A 10671-nucleotide genomic window follows, 5' to 3' on the forward strand; every position below is an offset into this window, starting at 1 on the left:
AAATTGAAATTAGGGCTGTTCCATTAAAACATACATTGTACCTAGGGAAGGCACTTTGAAAACTGAGCACTTAACCACCTGTAGAAGCACTGTAGAGTCCTATATAATTTTTAACCTGTTCAACACAATATTTCGCATCCATGCACCCATAGTGGCAAATTATGTTGCCTTCCCTGGTCCCATATATGTTTATATTAAACAGTCCTAAGGTTACCTAAAGAGGACAAATTGACAGTAAGATATGGAAAACCTGGAACTTTTTTTTATGGCCTGATGCATAACAAAACAATAATTAAAATGAGTTACTTTATTGACTGATTTAATAAACAATTCATACAATGTTTACATGTGACAAATATGATATAACAATATATAACAACAGCAATTATACAAGTTATAAAAACTGACATGTATGTGTTGATGAAAAGATGTTATTGTTATACACTTATATGATTGTTTGAGTTCCAAGTCAAAAAATAAAAAAAAATGCTTTAATTGAAATCTACCAAATAAAGAAGCCAGCTTGTATCTCACATTGTTCAAGATTTTGATTTTTTAATGCTTCAGGGGCCTTAAAATGTTGATTATCTGGCATGGACATATTCTGTGCAAAACGGCAACTTTCTTTCAAAAGACTGGGGTGTTTTACAAAAAATCCTAACCTTGTCACTCCTGAACTTTTTTATTAGCCTTAGCCGTAAGGTATTTGTATTATTTCTTGCAATGAAACAATTTCTCTTTCAAATTTGACTGGTATTTTTTTTAAATAGATGTAAACATAGAAAAGTTATTCAGAACAAGGAACCAGTCAATAAAGTAACTGAGGCTCAATGAAGGTAGTATTCCTAAAAGTTTAACGAAGATCTGAACGATGAAAAAATTTTATTACACACTTGGGAGGAAAAGGGTGTGTATATTTCTTCTTCAAAATAACTACCTAAATTAATCCTCGAAATCAAAATAAAGCATGTTTAAAAAAACAGCAGGACTTGATTTAAGCTCAATATGATCTTTATTTATTTGTTCATCTAGTCTCAGACTACGTCATGCATTAGCCATAGCCATGCATAACACAACGGTAATCAATTGTTAAACCAGTCAATTAATACAAAATGTTTACTGCCATGAAATTTTCCTTTTAATTAAAACGCATGATATAACTTCAACCCTTATTTTAATGGAACACATTTTAAACTTCATAAAATAGTTTAAATATATTTGCTCCAACCCTGTAGCCTTATGGATAGTAATAGTCGTTAAACACCTTCTGTAAGGAGAAGCATACATTTGCTGCACCATGATGGGCCCTACCAGTTTTCACAAAAGGTCGGACACATCAGAGCAATTTTGACTAGATGATATACATGATATACAACCTAATACTGTTAAAATCAATGGCAGTTTGACAATAATGGAGACTTTATTATGATCTTATTTGTCCCAGGGGGTCAATTTTAAATCTGCATGATGTCGTTTTATGCATAAAAGAACAAGGTGTTAGACATTGGTAATTGATGGAAATGCCTCAAAAGTGAGGAATACAAAGAAAAATCGGTGGATATTTTTCGTGATTTTTAATATAAAAAAATGATAAAAAAGATTTTTTTTAAATTATGTGTAGATTGTATAACATTAAAGTATAAATAAATGTACAAAACAATTGACATTAACACATGTGTGTAAAAAAATTGTAAATTCAGAAAATTTGAATTTATTTTCATTTTCAAGATTACAAATGCAATGAATATAGAACAATTTTCTATCAAAAACTTTTATTTTAGGATTTTTCAGTTGTTTATTTTATTAAATTACTGTACAAATTACAAAATAATTTCAATAAATGTTCAAAAACTATAGAAAAAAAAGCTAGTTTAAAAAAACCAATGTATGTGTGTTTGCCATTTTCCAAATTGTTATATTTCTGAAAAACCCTTCGTATGATGTTAATTAAAAATTGCTACGCTATGTACAATGTAACAAGAATAGAAAAAAACATCTACTAAAAATAAAAATGATGCAACTAGAAACAACTAACAAAACTGACACACCCACTTTTTTTTAAATGTATTTCAGAAAAAGTGAGTATATCAATTTACAACCACTCAAAATTGTGAATTTTCTAAGGAAAATAAAAACATCCTTCAATAGATTGCTTCAATTGGTACCAATTAAGTATTGTTGTCACTGCTTAGAATTTAAGTAGCTTTCATATGATCTTGAATGCTTCAAAGGACACTAGATCGTGTTGTGTGCTGACAATTTGAAAGAAAATTGGAAAAGAATATCCAATAATTTATATACAGATTTTTTTTGCTAAGAAAATTCACGATTTTGTCAACGATCCCCAAAATACATTTGTTCATCTAACCTTGTCTTCCTCCTCTTTTATGATTCCTTTTTTTGTCTTTTTTGTTTTTTCTGTTTTTCCTTTCTGATTTTAATTGCTCTTTCCTTTGTTTGATTTTATTAAATTTGTCCTGCATGGTACATGAGATTTCTACGGGATCCATTACACAGGTATTGATATCACCTGAGAATGTGAAGGTTTTACGCACTTTCTGTGTTTCCTGGTTACATTCGCTGACCTCTTCAGTATATGTACATCCCACTGAAACGGTAAAATAATAAAAATAAAAATAGAACAATTTGATTGATTATTTGGTGTTTAACACCTGCACAATATGTATGTATGTGCCTGTCCCAAGTCATGAGCCTGTAATTCAGTGGTTGACGTTTGTTTATGTGTTACATATTTGTTTTTTGTTCATCTTTTGTCATGTTTGTACATAAATTAGGCTGTAAGTTTTCTCGTTTGAATTGTTTTACATTGTCTTTTCGGGGCCATTTATAGCTGACTATGCAGTATGGGCTTTGCTCATTGTTGAAGGCTGTAAGGTGACATATAGTTGTTAATTTCTGTGTCATTTGATCTCTTGTTGAGAGTTGTCTCATTGGCAATCATACCACATCTTCTTTATTATACATACAATTGTTTGTATTTCTTTCTGTTTTCCTTTTTTTTTTTCTGATATTCATGATTTGATTTTATTAAATTTGTCCTGCATGGTACACAATATTTCTATGGGATCTATGAACAGGTTATAATTGACTATTTTCATATTACTGACTTTTGACTTTGGAGTATATAATTTTTCAACAGGTATAAATAACCTTCTCTATGATAAAACTTTCTGGTACTGGCTTGTAAAAAAAAAAACAAGTAAAAGAAGTAAAAATAGATGCATTTAAGGGGAAATTTACCTATTCTAAGTTTCTATACATGACAATCATTGCAAAAAAGTTTAAATTGATCAATGATGTGTATTGATGTGTATTGCAATAGGGTGCATGTGCATAGATACATGTATGTGCATAGATATATGAAGATGTGGTATGAGTGCCAATGAGACAACTCTCCATGCAATACATATACACGTTTTCTGCTCTTTCATTGTGTTGTTTTCTCTTTGACACATTCATGACATTCCCCATTTCTATTCTCAGTTTTATATACAATGAACTTACTTTTGTGTAATTCTTTCAGTTTCTTCTGCATGTCTTTAATGAGTCTTTTTTCAGCTTTCATCAGTTCTCTTGCTTTCTTCTTTTCGTCCTTCATTTTGTAGATCTGATCATACTTCTCACATGAGATAGTCTGTGTTGATGTTTGAGCACACTCTGGGTCACCTCTGCGTAGGGTCATGCTCCTTGACCTCATGTTTGTTGTAGTATCACATTCCCCCCAACTACCTTTAGTGTATTTACAATCTACAAAAATAAACAAATAGATTAAAATAAACCAAGCAATGTTAATAAATTTGAATATATTCACAGTCAAAACTGTATGTAAAGGTAAAGGTCACCCTTGGGACCAGTAAAACTGACCTTTTAAGAGTACAGGTGATCTTTGAATTGTGATTCAAAATGCTAAGGTATTATTATGGCAGAACAAGAGGGTTACACTTGTCTTTGCATAGGAGTGACTTTTAAGGTTGACTGTACTTTAAAATAACTTGTTTCCATTGATATTTAGTTTTAACATAATTTAACCATTTTCAGCTACATGTATTTTCGATTCTGCAGCAGTTTTATTTGTGATTTTTTTACTTTCCTTATGGAGAAGAGAAGATTCAAATTTTTCACATTTGCAACAATGTATGCTCAATTTAATTTACTGTTTGGGAAAAATCACTTAAATATTTCTTTTGCTCATTGTTGAAGGCCATATGAGATAGAGTGACCTATAGTTGTTTTCATGCTCATTCTTTGAACTGTTGTTGATAGTTGTCTCAGGGGCAATTAAACCTCCTTCATGTCCTTAGTACTTTTAAAATTATTTTTTTTACCTTAATACATGTATGTCTTCAGTTTTTTGTAGTTTGGTTGCTGTATAAATTCAAGAAATATTCATGATAGTGGTTATACATGTATGTCATTTTAGAAGACGACAAATCCAATTTTGCCAGATTTTTTAGTCTATACAATTATGCTATAGGGACTGTCAAATTAACATTTACTTACTTGCTCTTTTCTGTTTACATTCCCTTGTTTGTTCCATGGTAGCCTCACAACCTTCCTTGGCCTCTTTGAGTGTCATAGTTCTCTTCATTTCATTGGTCAATTGATCACATGGTCCCCACTGTCCCTTGTCATACTTACATCCTATAAATACATAATGTATGTAGATTAATTTGTTAGTCAAATTCGAAGGGGTTATAGTTAAATGTTTAATACTATTCCACAGAGAAACTATTTCAACTTTTTTGGGGCGTTACCCTGCAGCCATGTGTGTCATAAGAATTCTATGAAATCTGCCAGTCCATTTTGGATGTGTGCCTTTTTTTTTTTTTTTTTTTTTTTAAATTAAACATGATTAATTTTTATTAATTTATCATTCATCATAATTCTGAACCTCTGATACATGTGAAATATGTTAATCTTTTGAAAATCAATATTATTTTTTCCATATTTTTTCAGTATACTTCCTTCTAGTTAAAGAAGTTTTCCCTGCTTTTTTTGTTGTTGAAAAAAGAACATTCATTTGTAGTACTGTCACACCACTGTCCCATATTAGGGGAAGTTTGGGATCCCTCTAACATGTTTAACCACATTATGTATGTATATGTGCCTGTCCTAAGTCAGGAGCTTGTAATTCAGTGGTTGTTGTTTGTTACATATTGTTCTATGTTCATTTTTTTGTACAGTAATTTAAGGTCATTAGTTATCATGTTAAAATTGTTTTTACATTTGTGATTTCAGAGCCTATTATTCTAGCTATGAGGTATGCTGGGCTTTGCTCATTGTTGAAGACCTATAGCTGTTTATTTCTGTGTCATTTGGTCTCTTGTTGAGAGTTGTCTCATTTTCTTTTAAAGTTTAGTTTTGAAAATTTTCAAAAATTAGTATACCAAAAGGTAAAAGGCAGAACATGTTTATACACTGAAAACTTTCTTACCTTTCTTGCCTGCAACAACAGCAACCAGCACTACGGCAACCAAAACGACCTGAAACTTCATTCTGAAAAAAAAAAATTAAGAAAAATAAAACTTAAACCTATTAAAGCATTGTCATGCTGCAAACAACAAATTTTCCATAAAAATGAAAAATATCACTTAGTTTCACAACTGTCCAACAAGTTCAATAAATACATGAAGTACAGTATATGTTACTTTCTATATAGTTTTAAAAACTAAACTTCAAAATTTCACAATGAAATACAAAATGGAGCTACAAGATACAATCTTGGTAAGCAATGCATTAGCTTCCATTCTCAATTTTATTTAACCTTCTTAAAATTATTGATTTTATGTCAAAATTTGATATAAAACAAGTCAAACCAAAATAAACTAATGTCCTCATTTATAACAAAACAATAATTGAATAACAAATTTGACAGACAACAACCAAGGGCAATCATTAAATCACAGACTCATGACTTGGGACAGTGACATACATAATACATATGGTAAATTCCCATACTAAAAATAAATGCATATAAAAACTTGGATAATTTAACCGCTGAAGTGGAGGCTGATTTGATATGACATAAAACCTATTTCATTAGATCCCCATTCATTTCCATAAAGATTAAACAGTAATAATAGGAAACTGAGCTCAGGAATACAGACATATCATTTGCATTGTCTATATTATAGTTGACATATGGCTAAATCAATAATCAACACTTCACAGTACCATTGTTCTGTATAATTGACCCAGCATGTGTTCACAAATGAACACTTTAAAATATTGGATTTTCTATTTGAATTATTAGAAATCTATGATCATGATAATATCAGTCAATTATTTTAAGGGTAACAGGTTGTCATTTAAATATAAGAAGAGGGTCCCTTAAATGATGATATAAATAAATAACAGGCTATTATTTAAACTTGGAATTATTTTTAATTATGGAATTTGCAAAATTTTCTGTGCTGGAAATTTTAAAATAAATTCCATGTTTATTTGGTATTATAATGTCTTGAGTGGTTCAAAACACTTTCCATATCATGTATTTGGTATAGATAGTGTTGTGCGCGGCACAGTACATTCTATTGAAAATGTACTATCTTCTTTGTAAAAGAAAGTGTTGTGCGCAGCACAGACCATTGAAGTACAGTATAAACATGGAATTTATTTGAAATTTCAAGCACAGAAATTATGAAAATTCCATAATTGATAAAAATTCCAAGTTTAAATAATAGCCTGTTAAATGGGGAATATGTCCAAGGAACACAGATGAAGCCCCTATTTGCATACATGTATCATATAAAGTTATAAAGGGACATAACTAAAGAATGCATGGTAAAAGTGACGCCATGTACACTGTACTTGATCTGAGTTTTGTGGTAATTAATTATTATTGTGTTTAAGTTGCATAATATTTGGTTGAGGCAATCTTTAGTTAGAGAATGGAAGCGAAAATTTCTGCATTTTTTCCATTTGTAAAGGGGCATAACTCTAGATTGGTAAAAGTGACACCACCAAAATTCCAACTTGATCTGTGTTTAATGTGGTAAAAAGCATTGTGTATAGTTTCATAACATTTGGTTGAGGCAAACTAAAGTTAGAGAATTAACGCAAAGAAAAAGTTCAGCAGGGGGGTGGGAGTTTGCTCATTGTTGAAGACACACTGTGACCTTTATTGCTTATAGCTTCTTAATCCTTTGGTCTATGATAAAAAACATGTCTTATTGAGGAAAGGACAGCCATCATTGAGATTTACCCTGAATCTTTGCCCACCTCAACCTTTTCATGAACAAACCATAAACAGGCGAAATTGACGTGATTCAGCGTGAATCAGTACAATTCTCTAGAGTAGCAAAGATCCTTATATTTTCAATGAATTGCACTGCATCCAAGTTTTCAGCAAACAGATTAGGTAATCGTGATAAGCAAAATGAAATCTGTTCCCCAACTACCACTTTAATTGAAACCATGACAAGAAATGCACAAACAAATTGATTTATTAAGGGAAAGAACATATGAGAGGAAGATTAATCAAACAAACTGACTTAAAATCAATTAAATAAACAGTTACTGTATGTTATCTAAAAATGAACTTTAATTTACTATGTCTACAAAAAAACACTAATCAAAGATACCAGGCTTATGATTTTGTACACCAGACATGAATTTCCTCTACAAAAAGTGACCCTGGAGTACCATTTAAAATCAGAGGCAAATTTAGGGGAAAGGGGGTCCAGGGTGACTGTCCCCCCCCCCTTTTTGGGGTAAAAAATTTGGTTGATATAGAGAATTTACTGAAGCATGCATGGTTCCCCTACAAGTCTCCCAAATCAACCAGAACAAAACACAAACCGAGTCTGTAGAACATCAATATACAGTTGGAAATCAGCTTGATTTTGACAGGTTAGCATGGTAATACCCTTGAGTAGGTCACTTAATTTCACGCTGCTGAATTTATGCCATGCAAAAATAATTATTGATTTCCCCTGACCCTGTAGGGTCTGTTTGTACCATTGAGGTTACATATTTTTTTCCTCTCTTTGTTGGCAGAAAACATAAAAAAAAAATACTTTGGTTTCTAATAACAATTTTCATGCAATGATCAATGCTTTTTAAAATTGCCTGTAAACTCAGTATTTCAACATTATTCCATCATCATTCCTTTAGTTTCAAATATAGCTAGCTTTACCACAAATCATGTTTTATATTCAATGTTTCTTTTATGTATTTTACTTCCCTTTTTATTTTATAATCATCCTAAAAACAAGGAAAAGAGAACAAAAAATGCAATCATGTGACAGGACAATATTTAAAAAAAAAAATTAATATACCTTTTTCTGTGAATGATATATCATATATATACATGTATGTAGGAAGTAAATTAGCAAAGTAAAACTTTAGATCAATGATATAATGGTGTTACAAAACTCATTAAAACCAGTTCTGGATGGTCCTAACCAAATTTTGTTTTCTCTTCATGTGATCATGACAAATTCTTTAAAACCCTTTAAAGAGTTCAAAGTTCAAAAGCTTTTTTTCAAGTGCATAGAGGAAATTTAGATAACCAAAAATGTAAGCCCTATAGACATGATTGAGCTTTAAATCAATTCATTACATTAAAACAACACAAGAACTGAAATTGCTTTAAATGTATGAATACTGGTGAATATTAATCATCTAATTCATTGGTCTCAATGGCAATCCTCTCTCTCTATCTTTTATATTTGTCAGCAAAGCTACCACAATGACCACAAGAACCTCTTTTGACAGATTATTTCCCCCTCATTTTAAGAAACAGATACCAAGTTTCATTCTATAGATATTTTATTACAAGACAGTTCCAGAAATATATTGAAGGTTCTGTTCATCATGCATGATAGAAAGCAAATTTACAGATCTAACATACACCTTATTGCTATATAATCCCGGCTGACCTGGCCGCTTGAACTTTTGACGCAAACAACAATCACTTTTCCATTGTGGCATCAGATATTTTGCTTTATGAAGTCAAAATTTTACGGGAACCTGTGATATCCAGTAATGGCGGACAAATAGTGATAAGGAGTATTGTTGGGTTGATGTTTAGACGAGTTGTACATGATCATGATGATATACATGTACATGATATATATAGGTAACAATGAACAAAGATGGGCGTGTTTACACTTTGAAAAATACTAATACTCTTGAGTGCAGACAAACCTGTGCTGTTGTAAAAGTTTAGCTTTTGTTTATTTTCAAAGATACTGTATATATGTATGTAAAGGCCAGGCTTAAACATGTTAAAAGTTAAATGCATATATTAAGGAATTTGATGGGATTTTTTTATTTCATCAGTGCATATTCATGATTGTAAACAATAAATAAATCTGAATTATATTTGATACTATCATTGACTGTCCACTCAGTTTTAAACCTTTATGGTATATGTCTATTGTTCCTCTATTGTTCATATCAGATAAATTCACAAGATAAAACAGTAAAATATACACACATTTTGTAAAGACATGCCTTTTATATATATAAATTGGGTTTATGAACAACGGAATATAACACAAAGAATGAAAAGTATGTTATCATGAATACGCAAAAAGGGCAATAAGCAATCAATGTTATACCAGCGGTACCATTACTCTAAAAAAAAAAAAAAAGGTTTCCCTGTGCTCTTTAAGTCCTTTTTGTTTTCCGATTTGTGCGGACCAGATATATAAATGTGTGTGTCTTTCTGTGCGGAACATAGGTCAGCAAATTGTAAAAAAAAAATATCATACGGACCTGAGCTACGTTCGGTTGCGCAGCTATCATTACCAAAAGCACATTATACTGTTATAAGCTTACAGTTACAATTAACCGAAAAGCATTTAATATTTATTGATTTATTAATTATGATCAATTATTTGTTGTAATATCAAAAGCTATCATTCAAAATATTGATTTACAAACCTTTTACAAGAATCAGAGATCCTGTCACTCTTTGTCTAATTCCAACTCACAGCTTTATCTTCTCGTGTTATTATAAATGTGTAAATAAAACGATCATACACACATTATTTATGCAGACTTACACGAACAGCTCATGAATGTGTGTCAACCAATCAGATTAGACAATAATAATAGTTCTATCAAAGTGGGAAGAGTCATGTAGTAATGTAAGAGGGGCTCGAAAAGGGGTTAATAAGTTTGAAAAAAATTTACGAAAACTTTCCGTTCGTTTGAATTGGATGATGTTAAAGTAAGTGCATGTGTACAGCACATGAATAATAACAAGAAATTGTATACCTTATTTCTAATTCATTTTATCAAGGATTTGTATAGTAAGTATACAAATCGGCCTTGATTTATGTATGATATATTAAAAACAAGGTAAGAAGATGTGATAATAAAAAAATCATAATATATATGATTGTCAATATTAAAAAAAAATAATGAAAAAACGGGTTTTTAAACTTTTAATCGATATATTGTAAGGTCAAAAAAGGGTGGTAAAGGGTTATTTTCGTGCAACGTTTTGGGCCTATTTATTTCACGTGCTTTCGTGTTTTGATGTTTTAATTTCTCGTGCTTGCATTGTTCCGCATTTGATTTAAAAGTAAATAATAACTAATTCAAAGTCAGTGTGTTTTAATACCTTTTGAAACTTTTGTAATCTAATAGAAATTGATGTATATTGTTACCATTATTCTTTTTATTATATATGTATGC

At 30.8% G+C, this 10671-nt stretch overlaps 1 protein-coding gene across 1 annotated transcript; it reads right to left on the reverse strand.

Annotated features, from left to right (window-relative positions):
• Window positions 1-292: 292 nt before the first annotated feature.
• Window positions 293-10064, reverse strand: LOC134686834 (midkine-like). Its single transcript, XM_063546639.1, has 5 exons — window positions 9913-10064; window positions 5456-5517; window positions 4522-4662; window positions 3526-3768; window positions 293-2608 (listed from the first exon to the last, which is right to left on the reverse strand). The coding sequence occupies exons 2-5, from the start codon at window positions 5514-5516 to the stop codon at window positions 2364-2366; spliced, it is 690 nt and encodes a 229-aa protein (XP_063402709.1). The 5' UTR covers window position 5517; window positions 9913-10064; the 3' UTR covers window positions 293-2363.
• Window positions 10065-10671: the final 607 nt, after the last annotated feature.

This window comes from Mytilus trossulus, chromosome 10 (genome assembly GCF_036588685.1).
Source record: "Mytilus trossulus isolate FHL-02 chromosome 10, PNRI_Mtr1.1.1.hap1, whole genome shotgun sequence".
In the NCBI taxonomy this organism is placed as follows: domain Eukaryota; kingdom Metazoa; phylum Mollusca; class Bivalvia; order Mytilida; family Mytilidae; genus Mytilus; species Mytilus trossulus.

Bases quoted from the DNA above. Each gene is read 5' to 3' on its own strand.
- LOC134686834 (XM_063546639.1), bottom strand. From the start codon at position 5,516: ATGAAGTTTCAGGTCGTTTTGGTTGCCGTAGTGCTGGTTGCTGTTGTT. The intron at 4,663-5,455 runs GTAAGAAAGTTT...ATGTATTTATAG, and splicing joins TGTTGTTGCAGGCAAGAAAG to GATGTAAGTATGACAAGGGA. The intron at 3,769-4,521 runs GTAAGTAAATGT...TTATTTTTGTAG, and splicing joins ATGTAAACAGAAAAGAGCAA to ATTGTAAATACACTAAAGGT.